This window comes from Nicotiana attenuata, chromosome 2 (genome assembly GCF_001879085.1).
Source record: "Nicotiana attenuata strain UT chromosome 2, NIATTr2, whole genome shotgun sequence".
NCBI classification, from domain to species: domain Eukaryota; kingdom Viridiplantae; phylum Streptophyta; class Magnoliopsida; order Solanales; family Solanaceae; genus Nicotiana; species Nicotiana attenuata.
Window position 1 is genome coordinate 84,722,586 of NC_031990.1, and position 19,124 is coordinate 84,741,709.

The 19,124-nt window shown below is 40.5% G+C and overlaps 1 protein-coding gene across 1 annotated transcript; it reads left to right on the forward strand.

Annotated features, from left to right (window-relative positions):
• Positions 17,802-18,293, forward strand: LOC109221717 (F-box protein CPR30-like). Its single transcript, XM_019386178.1, has one exon. The coding sequence runs from the start codon at positions 17,802-17,804 to the stop codon at positions 18,291-18,293; it is 492 nt and encodes a 163-aa protein (XP_019241723.1).

The following is a 19,124-nucleotide window of genomic DNA, read 5'->3' on the forward strand; positions in this document are numbered from 1 at the left end:
TGTAATTTGGTCATGGCAGGGCGGTGACTATCGTTCCTTAGGTCGTATTCGATGTCCCGGACAAATATTAGGTGATATCATATTATGATGTCCAAATTGAGGAATTAGGTAATTTAGAACTGGAGCTTTACATGTTATTAGCTGTGACCCTCTCTTGCTCTCAATAGATACAACTAGCAAGAATTTCTGCTCACACACACCCCTTTTGATTTTCTCTTACTTCCTCAATTGAATGGCTCACAACAAATACAAATCAACAAATAGAATCATAGTGTCAATCAATGCATATGTGCTAAACTCTTGACAATGTTCTTCTACAAGGACTAGCTGTTTTCTTTCATTGTCTTGCTTGACTACAGTGGCTAAGGTCAAAATTCTACGTTCAACAAAATTACCGAGTCTTTCTTTTTCCCCTATTAAGTTTTCACCTAAAACAGATATTACAGAAGGCCCCTAGATCAAACAACAACCCTGGGAAGTGTCACAGTGTCGTTTTTAGTCGGCCCAAAGTCATACCCGGGCGGTAGTCAAGTTGCGCACTTGACTCAGCCTTCCCAACATCTGGCCAAATTTTCAGCAAGTTTATACCTAAAATTATTTTAGCAAGTAAAGTAAAAGGAACACTATCAAACACGGGAAAATTCCAACCTTTGTATTAATTTGAAAACTTACAAAGGAAACCCTCACTTTACTATGATCACAAGTCAACCACAGCCCCACTTTGGCAAATAACACAAGTTATTTTTTAGCCAACACTAAGACCTGCCTAATACGTAGCCTTAGTCCCTTTTGAAACACCTAGAACCCCTCACGTTTCACTCTTGCTTCCCACTTGAACTTCACACAAAATTCCCACCTAAAATCTGACTAAGTCCAAAGGAACCTATTTATTGCACATAGGCAGCATTTGGCACTTGACAGAACATTGACACTTGTTGTCTACAGCTTTTGCCACTTGGCGGGCTAATGCTAAATGTGTTCCTATCTTGTAGTTGACATCCCCAACTACATAGGCCATGATCTACACGAAATGATAGTGGATACAAGTATAAAACATATACGGGTATAAGTAGTTACAAAAAGGTAACCGCCCACCACTTTGGCATGTGCACTGCATGTGCGCCTCGACTTGGCTAGCTGCCGCACGCCCAAGGCTGGCATTGCGCCCAGCCTTTGCTCTTTTTGACATTGCTCTGCACCAATCCCTTGCCCGCAACCAACCGCACACGTCTGATGCCACTGCCGCCCGCACATGCCTTGGCCGAGTTTCTGCCTTGCCCATTTCAACACTTGTTTCAGCCGTGCCATTTCTTGTCTTTTGCTTCACATAGCCTTGCCTTAGCTATTGAAAGCATTTGTTATCATCCCGAACTGCTTTGCCTTAGCTTAACCCGCACTTGGCGCTGCCACAACCCAAAGTGCTCGTGCCATTGACTTTGGCGCGCATGCCATGCCATGCCGCTCCAACTTGTCCACACTACCTTGTCAAGCCTTTGCCAAGCATGTCTTGCCTGCCCCAAGACTTTAGCCAATACTTGCCCACAACAGCCTACATGACAATGTCTTGCCCATTGCCCGCATGATCGTTTTGCCCGCACATAGGCCAATGGCAAGGCTATCACGTCCAATCCTTGCCACAGCCGCGCCACGCCCGATTTCAGAGAGTCAGGCCCCTAATAGGAAGGACCTTGGTGTTCCATGTTACTGGTACCTCTTTATTGTTTCATGTCTAGAGGCATAACACTCCCTCAAAACACTCTCAAGGAGAAAAAATGTCCCAGGTCAATGAGTTTGAAGTTGAAGACCAAATTATTGTTCCTTGAAAATAGTGCATAAATGAAAATGACAAACAAGATCTTCTAGTAATATGGTTTAGAGATATCCTTCACATATACATTATGCTTTATATTTGAAATAATAAAGATAATTCAACAATACTTGAAAAGAAATTACTCTTACAAGTTATTTGTTACTCCATTATTTTGATATGATCTTTTCAGCCTTTATTTTTTGTTGCATTCGTTGTCACTGTTATATTAGTTAGTGTTTTGATAGGAGTATTTGAGAAGAGGTTGGTGTCCCTCATTGGAAAAAGAAAGAAAGGAAGAAGTGTTTAAAAGCACTTCTTTGTCTTACATGATTTGAATAATTTAAAGTTGTTTTGGAGGGAAACTAGAATTTGGCTATATTATTAATAGTCAAGATTGGACACTTGGGGCACTTGGGCCAATTAAATAGCCCGAAATTTATTTCTTTTAGTCATCTATTAATTTTATTAATAATAAAAAAAATGTTTTAATTATTAAAACGTTTTAATTTTGAAAAGAGGTGACTTTTGTTTTTAAAAGGTGCCTATTGGCAAAGGTTGAGTCTGTTAGTCCTAACAGACACCTAAAGGGTTTATAAATACCCCTTTCCTCTCCAAAACAAAAATCATCAGAAAAGCAACAAAGTATTTTCTTCTTTTCTGCTATCTTCCATTCACAAAATTTGTTCAAGTGGAAATTCGAGTTAATTGCTGGTACTCGAATTTCAGAGGCTTTGTAAAATCCTGGAGGAATTCTGCCATAATCCCTGCAGCAACGAAATTGGGAGGCTTAAATTCGTTAAGGACAGTGACTACACTATCAGGGCCTAATTATTTCGTCCCTATATTCTGTTATTTTTTCTAACAGCTTCTCTAAAAAAAAGGATAGATTAAGCTTTCAACGCAGATTTTCGCCTCACAACAGCCATCAAAGTTAATAAATTCTGTATATCTGAATGAGTTATCCTTCGGATTGTATATTATAAATGTTGATCCAAACATCACCAAAATATCACCTTTATTTGACATGAAAAAGAGTGGCTCCAAAACTTGATCACCAAAAAAGTTGATGGTAAACATCTTTTATTCTAGATACTTTAACCCCATACTCTTTCGTAACCAAAACATATTCCCTTATTACAAAAGAGAGGAAGATCACTTCTCAACACTCCCCCCCGCAAAGTAGCATCTCCTTCTCGATAGCAAGGCTACTCCACCTTTTTCCATTTCTCATTAGCCAGTGTAGAGACTGAAATTTTAACACATCAAGATAAATCCTAAATTTAAGATGACTTTTGAAATGTTAGGAGTCTATTACGGTTACTTGGTGGCTACTCCATCCAAACCTTAATTCATGCCTATAAATAAGGCTACATATGTTCTTCAAAGACGGTCTCAGCAATTCTATGAACTCCCGGAATATGCACAAAGATATCAAATATACAATCTCCGAAATTCCATAAACTCTTGGAGTATTCATTAAGAGATCAAAGACATGTCAAATATATCTCGCTTAAAGTCCTACATTCGAGAAACACGCCGCTAAGGCCCTCAAATTGTGTAGAACAAATCGGAGGGAAGAATCAAGTTATAAACAGAGTTGTAACCTACAATTTTTATCAATAAAATCCCTTTTTCTTTATAATTGTTTGTGATTGCAGCTTTATTTTTCTCGCCTATAAATTTGTCGCAAACAAATTGGCACACCCAGTGGGACCAGTTCTGCCCTTCATCTCTTCCTCCTGCAAATCGAAAACTACATGTTTCAAGATTATCTGTTATGATAGTCGGGTACTTCAAGTCTCGTCTTCAAGTTTCAGGAAGCCTACACCTCGACAAACCTTGAAGCAGGGGGCATTTGTAGACACTGAAATTTTAACAGATCAAGATAAATCCTAAATTCAAGATGATTCTTGAAATATTAGGAGTCTATTACGGTTACTTGGTTGCTACTTGATCACGCCCAACTATGCCTTATAAATAGGACAATGCGGTCGTTGCAAATATAATCCGGTTTACAAGTCCGGAGTCGAATCCCACAGAGAATTAACCTATCAGTTACCTTTGTTGGAATCACTAAATTCTTTATAATCAACTTCCCCAAACGTTGTAAACAATAGTTCATGGTATTTCTACTAACTAAGATTGAAAGTAAATAAACAGCTGTAAACTAAATATGTTTGGGTTGTAAAAAATAATGAGAAGGTTCTAAGGTAGTGATTTCCCCTGTTGATGGAATCCCTTCCGGTTATGTTTCATATAGATTCACCAAAATATCTCTATCAATCATGAGCACTCTTTTTACCGTAAATCTCTCCCGAGTAATCGCGATAATTTACTAGACGCACTCTCCCGAGATACGCTAGCTGACTTTGGTTATTACAGCTCACTTTAGATTGCACCCAAGGCTTCATTATCCCTAATCCCGCCTTTAAACCCGCAGTTATAGATCCCTCTTATACTTTGGGAGTGGTGTTGTTCAACAATTACCTAAATATGCACTCTCTCCCGAGTTATGCATACTAAATAGGCACAGCTAATTGAGGATCCTGTCAATTAACTACAATAAACACGTAGTTGAACAAATAGAGATTAACTGGAAAACTATATTAACATAATCAAGAAGTTCATCCTTCAATAGGTTCCATCAAACCTTAGACTAAAGTAAATAGCTACTCATAACAACGTAAAGATAAACTACGAAAATATTCATCATGGAAAAGTGCAAGAAAAAGAAGAAATAAAGAACTATGATGTTTTTGGGTGATCTCTCACACTTGTGTTTCTTGCAAAAGTAATCTCCAAAACAAATCTGCCCTAATGTGGCCGAATTCCTACTTCATATAAGGGTTTTACACCAAGTTTTTCCGACTTGACACTTTAGTCCCTGGCTTTTCCGCGTTCTGCCGCGGTCCCACCGCGGTTACGCCAGGACCGTGGCCAAAGTGGTGCTCTGAATCTTTAATGATGTTCTGCCGCGGTCCTACCGCGGTTACGGTCTGACCGCGGCAGGCCAAGTTCAGCTCTGGTTTTGTCTCTTCGCTTGGTGCACTTCGTGGGCATTGTTTGATTGGCCTCCTTTTCTCCGTAATTGATCCCAAACGTGCTCCATCGACTTCTTTAATTGGATATAGCCTGCAAAGCATGAAAAGCACTAATCAGAGCATTTGGTTATCACTTTTTACCACAAAGCTATACAAAAATGTGATTCTTTAGGGTCCAATTATAGTCTAATTCACCTATTATCAACACCCCACACTTAAATCTTTGCTCGTCCTCGAGCAAGTTGAACCACACTTCTAGGCCTATTCGTTAGATGCATTACCCTTTTTATGTCACACCTGCTATTATGAAAGAACAACCTAAGCAGTGCAACAGCCACACCTCAGATGAAGACTCTAATGCCATGCCACACTCATGCTTACTTTATGTACTCTAACAGAAGTGAAGACTTGCTTTTTCTTCTTGATTTAAATGCCCTCACATCACATTTTTGAGAGAAGTTCCACACACATGAAATCAAACAACAAGGAACTGTAGAATAAACGAATTCACTCACTCTCAGCAAAGAACATTCATATGCCACACAGATACACCATAAGCTTGCCCTTAGTGTAATACTCTACTAATCGAATTGTTCAGTCTAAGATCAATAGGGCTTCATTTGGTTGTAATGTAGGCTACGGGACGGGTAGGATGCATTTAGATATAAGAGTGACTACACCTCCCTAAGCACTTTAATACATACATTTTCTCGATTAAACCTCATCCTTATGTCACCCCAAAATTCCACCTTCACATCAATGTAAATTACCCCATTTCTTTAAGCAAACTTACGTCAAGAGCCACCACTTATCAAGAAATTTTTATGTTTATTTTTTTTTCAATTCAAGTGGCTCTTCCTTTTTCAAAACAGTGCGCCTTTCTCCTTATTCAACTAGTTTCACTCGAAAGCCAAACCGACCACCCCACACTTTTACTTTTACAAGGTTCATAACAATTCAAGTGCTCATGAGAGGTGAAAAGGTTCAAATAGATGGTTAATTCAAACAAATGGGTAAGGCTTGTAATGTGGTTGCCAAAGAAAAAGGATTATAGGCTCAAAGGGGTTAACTATGGTAATATGTACAGGTGGATTCATGATTATATAGGCTACACAAAGAAATGCCTAAATCATCTCTAAGACCAAACAACTACTATTTCGCTTTGCCCACACACGGGGCAAGTTCTAGGTATCGCATGCAAGCACAGAATACGTGTACTACCTCACACACACTAGGCATGTAACTCATTCCGAATTAGTTTGTCAACACATTCACGTGAGCGTTCAAGTAAGACAAGGTGTGCAAAATTAAGGCATAAGATTAAGAGTCTATACATGAGCCTAGACGTCGCACCCTTAATTTCGTTTTAAGTATTTGCAGGTATGTACACCACGGGATGCATTCTTGCCCTCACCCATCTTAGCCCAAAAGAGTCCTAAGGGTCCTAAAATCAATTAAAGAAAAATCTACCTAACCCGATTCAAGAAAAACCTTTGGAAAAGAACCGCTGTCAAAAGAAAAACCAAGGGGGAATTACTACACTACCTAAAAAGAAAATAAAAAAAAATCGTTTTGGCTTTTTGATTAGACTACTTCCCTCAAGAATACTGTCTAGGTGGCCCGTCATCAAGAAGAGTCTCCTACCTTTTCTAGTTTCTTTTTTTTTGTTTTTTTCTGTCCGACCTTAGCCCTCAAGAAACCCGTCGACAAGTGTCCGTCGTTGGGCCAAGTCGGTTACGTCTAAGCTACATGCACAACAACACATATATACACTAACCATACATACACTAACCCAAATCTCCCACCCCACACACATAGAGTATGGCATGTCCTCATGTCATAAAATAATTAAAGTGAAGAAGGGTAAGAGAACTTCCCTGGTCATCAGTCGGAGTCAGAGACGGTGTTGGGATCCACGTTACAGGCCCTCCCTATAGCACGGAACCAAGCCATCACCCGGCTCTCAGACCTGGCCTGCCGTCTAGACATGGCATCCAAACGAACATGCAGGTCATCTACCGAGGTGCGAAGTTCTGCCACCTCTTCCTCCACAGAAGGAAACAAGGGTCGGCTGGAGTATGATCTAGAGAACTCCACCCCAGTTCGCGGTTGCCGTGAGGATCCAGCTGCATCATAAGACCTCCTGGGTGGTGCCATGGGTGCTGGGTCGTCATCATCATTGTCCAGCTCAATGGGCGTAGGTGCATCTCTGCCCACTTTGATCTTCGAAGCTCTGAATGCTGTTCTTGTGGGCAAAGCTCCATCCGTAGGGCTGGCGGGGACATTAGCCAGCAGACAGAACCTTGTCACAAGTGAGGGGAAGTAAAACCCCTTAGTCATCAGAGGTGACCGGAGGATCATTTCATCTCCAATGATTTTCGCAACATCAACGTCTTTCCTGGTCACGAAGCACCAAACCAATAGAGCCCGTAAGCTGTTCACATCTGTTGTGTTGCCCGTGGGCAGTAACCTGCTGCAAATCATGGTGAACCAGCACTTAGCTTCCCATGTGAACGACTTGGAATGCAGGGTCATGTTTTCCTGTATCCAAACTGGCCGTCCCCCTGAGCATATGGACTCAATCAGAGTGTCCCAATCGACCCCTAGAGAATTGTGGTAATAATCATTGTCACCGGTGAACGGAGGCAGGTGCAGGACCTGGCGAATTTTCTATACCGAGGCATCTACTACTTTGCCCCGCACCACCACAGAACGACACATATGTTCCGGGCAGTTCGCGTAGAACTCCCGGACTATCATTGGGTTTGCCGTTTCAGGTTCATCGAACAAGTACTCCATCCCCCTCCGTCTGATTTCCTCGTACATGTCCGATTTTTCTACACGGAGGGCAACCCTATAGCAATCTCAGGGACAAAGCTTTTTGCAGCTTTCGCATGAAACCTGTCCTGGGCCTCCTCGGACGTGAATCGGGTGGCATCATAAGTCGGCACGTCGGAAGTGGTTTCCGAGTTCCTACGATTCGTTCGGCCATAGTACCTGCAATCAATTCATCATAACGATCAGGGGCAGCCAAACATGTGCTAGTCGGATGGATATTCAGACTTCGGCATCCGCTGGCACCAAACAGTTACCCAAAGTGGACAACATCCACTATTGTCCCCACACCACTTATCAATGATACAATTCCGTCATATAAGACCCCCCCCCCTCGCAAGCTTCCACCAATTAATNTCCCACATCTACTCAAATCAGCCCCAAACACCATCTACAACATCAAACTTGGAGTCTAAAACCCCATTGCAACCAAAATCAATAATTTTACACAATAATCACTACATAAGACAAAATACATACAACACAAGGAACAGTAGAACAACTTACTTGAGGATTACCGCGGAGTCTTAAAAAAAAAAATTTGGGGGGTTGTGGATGGGTAGGGGGTGGGGCATTTTTTTGGGGGGGGGGGTTGTGGATGGTTAGGGTTTGGGTGGAGAAGGGGTAAGGAGAAGGAGTAATGGGGGTTTTGGGTAATGAGAAGAAGAAGAAAGAAGAGAGAATGGGTTGTTGGGAAGAAGAAGAAGAAGGGGGAAGGAATAAGATGGATTTGGGAAGAAGAAGGAAGAAAAAGAATGGAGAAGAAGAGAGAATTTTGAGAGAAAAGAAGAGGGTGGGCGTTTGGTAATGGGTGGGGTTGGTAATGGGTTGATAAGTTAGGGTAATTAAAGGGGGGGGGGGGTAAGGAAAATAAAATTTTTTTTTCTCTGCAAATCGTACCTGGGCCTGGCCCGACCTACCGCGGTCACACCGCGGTTACGCTGCGACCGCGGTGGACCAAGTTCAGAGAGGGTCTCTGACCGTGGTCCCACCGCGGTTACGCCGCGACCGCGGTGAACCAACTTCAGAGAGGGTCTCTGACCGCGGTCACACCGCGGTTATGCCGCGACCGCGGTGGACTTGTTCCTGGATGCCAATTTCGAGGTTCTTTTCATTGTTTTGCCCCTTAGGCACTATTTTTACCTCTTTTAATGCCTACCTTACCCATGTTATGCACAAGCTCGTGATGCAAAGTCCTCCGCACTAACCTGCATATATACAACATGTTAGAAATTCTACTATCGTGGGTTACCTCCCATGAAGCGCCTGATTTAAAGTCGCGGCACGACGCAGCACGAGCGTAAGATTCGCTCAACCTCTCTCTTTTTTTTTTATATGACATTACAGACTATACGTACAACACATCCGTGGGTTGCCTCCCACGCAGCGCCTGATTGAACGTCGCGGCACGACGCACGTGAGCGTATTTAAGGCTCGCTCAACCTCTGAGGTTCAGTCAGGTGGATCTCAGACCCTTCCTTTGGTTCGTTCATTCCCACATATAGTTTTAATCTCTGCCCATTGACTCTAAATGTACGAGAGTCTCTCTCAGCGGCGATCTCTACAGCACCTGAAGGGAATACTTCAACCACTCGAAACGGTCCAGACCATCTTGACTTAAGCTTACCAGGGAACAACCGCAATCTTGAATTATAGAGCAATACCATGTCCCCGGGTTTGAAATGTCGCTCAACAATGTTCTGGTCGTGTAGCCTCTTCATTCTTTCCTTGTACAATCTTGTGCTCTCAAAAGCAAGATGTCTGAACACGTCAAGCTCATGCAACTCAGTGATTCTACTTGTGCCTGCAGCTTCAATATCTAAGTTCAACTGCTTCAATGCCCACCACGCTTTATGTTCAAGTTCCACTGGCAGGTGACAGGCCTTTCCAAACACCAACTTATACGGTGACATGCCAATTGGTGTTTTAAAAGCAGTTCTGTAGGCCCAGAGTGCATCATCTAGCTTTCTTGCCCAATCAGTTCTTGTGGCGTTCACAGTCTTGGTTAACACACTCTTTATCTCTCTGTTTGATACTTCAACCTGCCCACTAGTTTGCGGGTGATAAGGGGTAGCCACCTTGTGGCGTACATCATACTTTGCAAGCAACTTCTCGAAGGCTCTATTACAGAAGTGAGTGCCTCCGTCACCGATAATCGCTCTTGGTGTCCCAAATCGGGTGAATATGTTCTTTTTCAAAAATCCCACCACTACTCTTGCATCATTAGTGGGCAATGCAGTAGCTTCTACCCACTTGGACACGTAATCCACAGCAACAAGTATGTATTTATTTCCAAAGGAGCTGACGAAGGGACCCATGAAGTCAATCCCCTAGACATCAAACACCTCTACCTCTTGAATCGTGTTCGTGCGCATCTCGTGGCGACGGGAGATGTTCCCACTTTGCTGACATTCATTGCAGCCCTTCACCCATAGGTGCGCATCTCTAAACACTGTTGGCCAAAAGAATCCGGCCTCAAGCACTTTCGCAGCTGTCCTGACCCCTCCGAAATGTCCTCCATATGATGATGCATGACAAGCTTGCAAAACAGAAGATTGTTCTATCTCGGGGACACACCTCCGGATCATATTGTCAACACATATTCTAAACAGATAAGGCTCATCCCAATAATACATGCGGCTATCACGATAAAATTTTTATCTTTGGACAGATGAAAGGTCATGAGGAACTATACCACTGGCCAGGTAATTAGCAAAGTCTGCATACCATGGCGCTTCCTCAAGATTAGTAGCGAGCAGCTGCTCGTCTGGAAAGGTTTCCAGGATCTCTTCGACCTCGACTGATTTTTCAGCTCCTTCAAGTCGTGATAGATGATCAGCGACTTGATTTTTTGTGCCCTTACGGTCATGAATTTCGAGGTCGAATTCTTGCAACAGTAGCACCCAACGAATCAGGCGCGACTTAGAGTCCTTTTTCTCAATTAGGTACCTGAGAGCTGCGTGGTCAGTCTATACAATTACCTTGGAACCAATCAGATATGATCGGAACTTGTCGAAAGCAAACACCACGGCCAACATCTCCTTCTCAGTTACAGTGTAGTTCAGCCGGGCTCCACTCAGCGTTCTACTAGCATAGTATATTGGATGCATCAGCTTGTCTTTCCGCTGTCCCAGCACTGCCCCCACTGCGTAGTCACTAGCGTCACACATGAGTTCGAACGGTTGCTCCCAGTCGGGGGCAACTATGATAGGTGCTGTGACTAGCCTCTTTTTCAGCTCCTCAAATGCTACCCTGCAATCATCAGAAAACAAGAAAGGGTGATCTTTTTCTAACAACTTACAGAGAGGGTTGGCGATTTTTGAGAAGTCTTTTATGAATCGCCGATAGAAACCGGCATGCCCGAGGAAGCTTCTGATTGCTTTGACCGAAGTTGGAGGGGGTAGCTTTGCTATCACATCTACCTTAGCACGATCCACCTCAATTCCTTTGCTTGACACCCGGTGTCCCAAGACTATGCCCTCTTGTACCATAAAATGGCACTTTTCCCAATTCAGAACTAGGTTAGTCTCGATACACCGTTTCAGCACACGAGTCAGATTTATCAGGAACTCATCAAATGAGTTCCCCACCACTGAGAAGTCATCCATGAACACCTCCATTATATCCTCTACCATGTCAGTGAATATGGCCATCATGCACTGTTGGAATGTGGCGGGTGCGTTGCATAGGCCAAAGGGCATCCTCCGAAAGGCATAAATGCATACGTGCAAGTGAAAGAGGTTTTCTCTCTGTCCTCCGGTGCAATGGAGATCTGATTGTACCCGGAGTACCCATCCAAAAAACAGAAATGTGACCTCCCTGCCAATCTGTCTAACATCTGATCAATGAAGGGAAGTGGGAAGTGGTCTTTCCGGGTGGCTAGATTTAACTTTCGATAGTCCATGCAAATTCTCCAGCCCGTGACGGTTCTTGTAGAGATAAATTCATTCTTATCATTCTTAACTACCGTCATGCCACCCTTTTTTGGAACACATTGAACTGGGCTAACCCAGCTGGTGTCAGAGATTGGGAAAATGATTCCCGCATCTAACCACTTGATTACTTCTTTCTTCACCACTTCCTTTATATTGGGGTTCAGCCTTCTTTGGTGTTCCCTGGAAGGTTTGTGTCCCTCTTCATGTAGAATTTTGTGCATACAGTAGGCGGGGTTGATCCCCTTTATGTCTGCCATGGTCCACCCAATGGCAGTCTTGCACTCCTTAAGTACCTGCAATAGTTGTTGAGCCTGCACATCTACCAAACTAGATGAGATAATAACAGGTAATGTGGAGTTAGGTCCAATAAATTCATACCTGAGATGGGCGGGCAATGGCTTTAATTCCAGCTTTGGTGGTTCTTCGATGGATGGCTTGGCTGGAGGAGTTTCTCGATTTTCCAAGTGCAAGGGCGTAAACTCTAGGGTTCTATCCCAGAACCCTCTACCCTCTAACGCCAACACCCATTCCGCTAGATCCTCTCCATTTACCTAATCCAAATTCATTAGACATGCAGCAAGGGGGTCCTCAATAGTCAGCCTTTCATCATCCGTCTCTACAATTACATCCACGGCATCAATAAGAGAGCAATTGGCGAATTCACTTGGTCGCCTCATAGATTTCTGCACATTGAATGTTATTTCTTCATCGTTCAGTCTCATCTTGAGCTCCCCAGTCTCACAATCAATTAGAGCTCTCCCCGTGGCCAGGAACGGTCTTCCCAAAATTATGGGAATCTCTTCATCCACTTTACAGTCTAGGATCACAAAATCTGCAGGGAACACAAATTTCCCTACCTGAATCAGCACATCGTCTAGGATTCCAGAGGGTCGTTTCACAGTCCTGTCAGCCAGTTGCAACAACATAGAGGTGGGTCTAGCTCTTCAAATGCCCAACCTCTTATAAATTGCTAGGGGCATAAGATTGATGCTGGCCCCTAGATCACACAGTGCCTTAGCGAAAGCAAAATTACCAATAGTGCATGGAATTGTAAAGCTCCCTGGATCAGACAGCTTTTCCGCAATTGTGTTTCTTGCAAAAGTAATCTCCAAAACAAATCTACCCTAATGTGGCCGAATTCCTACTTCTTATAAGGGTTTTACACCAAGTTTTCCCGACTTGACACTTTAGTCCCTGGCTTTTTCGTGTTCTGCCGCGGTCCCACCGCGGTTACGCCAGGACCGTGGCCAAAGTGGTCCTCTGAATCTTTAATTATGCTCTGCCGCGGTCCTACCGCGGTTACGGTCTGACCGCGGCAGGCCAAGTTCAGCTCTGGTTTTGTCTCTTTGCTTGGTGCACTTCGTGGGCATTGTTTGATTGGCCTCCTTTTCTCCGTAATTGATCCCAAACGTGCTCCATCGACTTCTTTCATTGGATATAGCCTGCAAAGCATGAAAAGCACTAATCAGAGCATTTGGTTATCACTTTTTACCACAAATCTATACAAAAATGTGGTTCTTTAGGGTCCAATTATAGTCTAATTCACCTATTATCACTACTCCACCCGAACCCTAATTCATGCCTATAAATAAGACTACATATGTTCTTCATTGACGGTCTCAGCAATTCTATAAACTCCCGCAATATGCACAAAGAGATCAAATATACAATCTCTGAAATTCCATAGAACTGTTAAAATATTCATTAAGAGATCAAAGACATGTCAAATATGTCTTGCTTAAAGTCCTTCGAGAAATACACCGCTAAGGCCCTCAAATCGTGTAGAATAAATCGTAGGGAAGAATCAAGGGATAAACAGAATTTTAACCTACAATGTTTATCAATAAAATCTTTTTTTCTTTATAGTTGTTTGTGATTACAATTTTATTTTTCTCTGCATAAATTTGTTGCAAACAGCCTGATCAAAGGAAATGATGTTTCCGCTCTTATAATAAAAAAACAAGGATCACTAGTAGCCCAATAAAATTTCCCATTCACAAACTTACCTGCAGCATTTACTAGAACACCACTATAATAAACACTTTTTCAAGCATCATTCTTTAGACAATAAACTTAAACCTCGATAGATCGTTAATCATCATAATTATAAAAAAAATACATACTACCTTGTAATCATCATGAAACTCATCATATCCTAAAGACCAAATATGACACACACACACACACATATATATATATATATATAAATATATATATATTTAATTATGCAAAAAAATATGATGAAAAAGCATATATATATATATATATATATATATATATATATGCTTTTTCATCATATTTTTTTGCATAATTAAAAAAAACGCTCATGTTATAATTTAAATTGTATAACATCTTAGAAACAGCACTATTTCCTTGAGAATTTAAAATATTTATCGAATTTTATTCCCCCTAAAATTCATTTGTATTTTCTTCAATCAAACTTTATTTTTTCGAGTATTATATCCTCCCACAACCTATCGATGAAATCTACATATTTGTCACTGAATAGGGTTCTTTCCTCCTACATTTGAGGTTTTTGGTTTATTGCGATTTTGGGTAGAATGATTTTGGGAGAAATGGAGTCGAATCGACGAGTTTTGTATGAATTTTACTTAACAAATAATGCCGTTAGTTTGTGTCCCATTAGCGTTAGTAACACGTGCTATAGCTTGGACCAAAGTTATTCACTTTTATCACGTACTCCGTTCCAATTTATGTGAATTTATTTCCTTTTTAGAAAAATCTATTTTCATATTTGAAAATAATTTATCTGTATGCAATAATTTATAAGCACACAAAATATATTTGATGATATAAATAGAATTATATTTAAGGTGAGTATCTATATTTTCGAGAGATTTTAGGGTTTGTTACTTTGTGACTGAGTCACTTTTTTCCTATAAGTAGAGGGATGATATTCCATTATAATTAATCCCAAATCAATAAGAATCCTCTCTCTCTACTTTTCTCTGCATTACTCTTCTTTTCTCTTATTATTTTATAACACGTTATCAACACGAGACTCTAACAAATTGAGTAGAGGCATCCGCTTTGGCCACCAGGCTTTGGTATACGCGCATGGTCCTCAACTTGTACATTCTCATTTGTTCCATGACCTTTCTTCAACAATAAGTTATGGATTTAAGGTAAGTATTTTGCTTTATTTTTCTCCTTTAAATTCTTGAAATACTATAATTTGATTTTAAATACAAGCAAAGGCAATACATTTTGATTATAATTACTCTAATAGAGTTTGTGAGAAATTATAACCACCCGAAATGGTAAAATTTCTATGTCTTGCCATGATCATATTCAGTATGATTATGAGCACAAGAAGTGGAAACACATCCCATTGAATTTGCTTCATTCTCATTCCCTTAAGAGAATGTGGTAGCAATATGTAATAAGTCTGAAAGAAGACAAATTATTACCGTGAAGGTATCAATGGCGTGGCAATAGACGAGACTATAATCGTCCTCATTGTGGTAATGAGAAAAATAAGGATTCTCAAAATAATCCTTCACTTTGTGAAAGTAATGTTTGCCATCGATTTGACATGAGATTTTGTAAAGCACATATGGATGATTATGGTCCATTCATGATTTGAATGTGACAACATGTGATTTATGAATACTTATTCATTCATGGAAGAATATGAATGTGCTAGTGGTAGTGAATATGTCGCACTCACCTCTAGAAAGAGATTTGAGATGAAATGAGAAAATAATTTTATTATTATAGCATCAATGGTCTTGATCACGTACGTATTGTGATTATGCCAAAATATTATGGCAATATGATTATTACAGGACAAAAATAATAGAAGCAATATATCTTGCCTATAATGATTTTGACCATGACCATATTGGTATAACTTCTCCTTGGAAGAGATATTCACCACATGGACGTTGATGAATATGTGGTAGTACAAAATAAATTGAAAGCTCAAGAAGAGCCAATTATACTACTTTGGAGAAATAAAATTGATTATCAATAAGATATTGTGTTGTAGTTAGTCGGGGTAATATGTATGCGAAAAGTTACCCGCTTTATTCTCCATTTTGCACTACACAAATAAAAGAATGCCACAATAAAGTAGAAATTTATTAATAATTGCATACATCTTGGTGTAAACCTAAAGTTTATCAACATGAACGTGAATGTCTATATTTTAGAGAGATTTTAGAGTTTGTTACTTTGTGACTAAGTCACTTTTTCCCTATAAGCAGTGTTGTGAAGAGCGTGAAGCGAGGAACAGCGACAAGCCCCTTTTCGCTTAAAGCGAGTAGCGAGAAGCGAAACGCTCGCTTTTTTGAAGTGAAGCGGAATTTAAGAAAAAATAATTAAAATAACTACTGCATAGACAACACATGTAACTGTAAGCAAATGTTCAATACTTCAATATAAAAACTAAAGAGTAGCATCAATTAAAGCACAAAATGAGCATCCTATTCTTCTACGAGATTGTCATATACTTGTACTCCATTATCATTATTATATTGCTCGTCATCTTCTTCAACTTCTTCTTCTTCATCAACTAGGGACAAAGTAGCTACGAATAAAGGATATGAAAATAAGAAGAAGACCAATATAACTGAAACAAAAAAATGAGCAGCATTTCAATCTTTTCATCACTGCAATAGTGCAAGAAAATGAAGAAGAAGAGAGGAGAAGAATGAGAAAGAAGAACTGAAGGGAAAAAGAAATTCGCTAGCATTTCGCTGCTATTTGGACGCTGAGACAGTGAAAGAAGAAGAAGAAGAAGAAGAAGAAGAAGAAGAAGAAGGAGGAGAATGAGGAGGAGGAAGAGGAAATCATATACTTGGACCAAATTTGATGATCTTGAAATTGAAAAGTGTAGAAAACTTGAACCCTAGGTCACCTCTTTCTTTCTCTGTTGCTGCTGGACGCTGGTGGATGATTTTTTAGAAAAGAGAGGCTTTTTTAATTAAATAGGTCTATAATACAGAGAAGCGCTCGCTTCTTACGCTTCACTTTGCATCATCGCTTCTCGCTTTTTATTGGGAAGTGTGCGCTTTTGAATACCTGGTACGCTTCAGCTAACAGAAACGTTCAACTGGTCGCCTCGCTTCGCTTCTCGCTTTAAGCAAGGAAGCGCCCGCTTTTCACAACAGTGCTTATAAGTAGAGGGGTTATATTCCATTGTATTCATCCTAAATCAATAAGAATACTCTCTCTCTACTTTTGTATGCATTACTTCTGTCTTCTCTTATTACTTATTATTTTATAACATGTGCCTTATTTTATCTCTTTTTCCTTAAATTCAGTTCCAAGTCAAATTGGTTCATTCTATGTTCAACAGTATATAGAAGGGTTCAAAATATTGCTGTACATGTTCCTGACTTTTTCCGGTATAAATTGGAAATATCTTCGGAACACGAAACCTAGTAGTGTTCTCCACTCAGGAGCTCGAGTTTGAGCACAACCAAACTGGAATCTGAGGGAGATGAAGCCTCCTGTCTACACTCAAAGTGGAGCAAACCCACTAACCATTCTCAATTTCGATTAAGTTCAATGCAAGAATAAAGCTTAAAAATCCCTGTTCTGCCAGCTGAGCTCATCACTGAAATACTGTTAAAGCTACCAGTCAAATCCCTTTTACAATTCAGGTGCGTCTCAAAATCTTGGCTTTCCTTAATCTCTACTCCTGAATTTATCAAGACTCATCTCAGCATGTCCGCTAATAACAAGGACTACACCCACCATAGGCTTATCTTGGTTCAACATGACTACAATTTTGAGGAATGTACCCATACTTATCTTAAGGAATGTTCCCTTAGTAATGTACTTGATGACTCTGTTATTAGGGGATTTGACTTGGATTATCCTATGAAAACCCCCTATAAATCCGTTGAGATTTTGGGTTCTGTAAATGGGTTGATTTGTCTTACTATTCAGGAAGAAGACTTGTTTCTCTGGAATCCATCAATTAGGAAGTTCAAGAAATTGCCTGAGGCTTGATTACTATATCATGTATGGTTTTGGATATGATGAGGTTCATGATGATTATAAGGCAGTGTGTGTTTCCCGAAATTCGAGTTATAACATTTCACATTATGTTGAGGTCAAAATTTATAGTCTAAAAAGTGATTCGTGGACATGTATCAATGATTTTCATAGTGGGAAGCAATTCATTGGGGGGGTTGGGGGGGGGGGGTTATGTTATTGAATGGGAAGCTTCATTGGGCTAGTAGTAGTACTACCTCTCATGATTTTCATTCTTATAATGGTTGGGATATCGGTTACATTGATCTGGCTGATGGGAAATGGGGAAAAATGGATACACCCTGCTATGGAGAAGGAGATTTTCAATTTATGCAGTGCTTGGGAGTCTTGGGAAGTGATCTTTCTGTGTTTTGTAATAGTCAGAAGATTTACACAGATGTTTGGGTTATGAAGGAGAATGGGGTTAAAGAATCTTTGACAAAGATGTTTACCATCAATTATCCTGCTTATGGTGTGGGGGATATGCTCGTTCCACCCTTTTGCATGTCAAGTGAAGGTAGAATTTTGTTTGAGAATGAATCAACTTTCATGATTTATAATCCAAAGGATGAATCGATAAGATATCAAGCAGTTACCAACTGTGATTCCTTTTACTGGGCAGATATCTACATCGAAAGCCTAGTTTGGCCCAATTTTACTGAATAAATTAATGATGCAACATCAATGAAGGCTGAAAAATTTCATACGAAGACAATTAGTAAGAGCTCTCTAAACATTTTTTCTCAAGTGCTGTTACATTTTGTTTTTATATTCGAATATATCACAAGACGCTACATATCACGGTTATCTTTGAACTATATCTGCTTGGAGATTTTGATAGTCATTTTTCCTTTTTTGCTTCACGAAACAATCATATTTTGCAAGAAGAGTTATTTGGTTGAGGTGCTTGGTGTCCTCAGTGTCAAACTTAATGGCACTCAACATCGTTTCGCTCATGGAACATTACTTTAAGGGGGATATTGCTCCTCTAGACGGAGAAAGAATAAGGAGCACCAGGGACATGTAAATCATGGCAGGTGAGTGCGCCAATAACGCCTAGTTGTAGCCCTTGCCGGGTTTTCCGTTTGATCCAGGGGGCTTCTCCAATGACCTTTTTTAGGCGAAAAGTTAATAAGGATAAAGGAGGAAGCACATAAATTATGGAAGAACAGTCAAGATATGATATAGTAGTATCTATTTTTGGCACTTTCCTCGTTGCTATTAGCTAATTTCTAATTTTCTCCTGCACTGATTTTCTGGTTTTCCCGGCTAGATATGTATATTTTTCTTTAGGGCTATCTTCTCACTGTTGTGCTCGTTTGGTCAGTCAAAATTTGAATCACCTTCCACTTTGGCAGTAACTTTGAGCTAAGCAATGGTACATTGCAAGTAAACATCATTTTAGGAAGCAGATTTAGCTACCGTGATCATGAGAGTAGAAAGGACATGGAAATGTAGGGAAAAAGATACATGAACATTGTTTAAGAAGGCCTTGCC

Coding starts and splice junctions, on each gene's coding strand:
- LOC109221717 (XM_019386178.1), top strand. CDS start 17,802: ATGTTATTGAATGGGAAGCTTCATTGGGCTAGTAGTAGTACTACCTCT.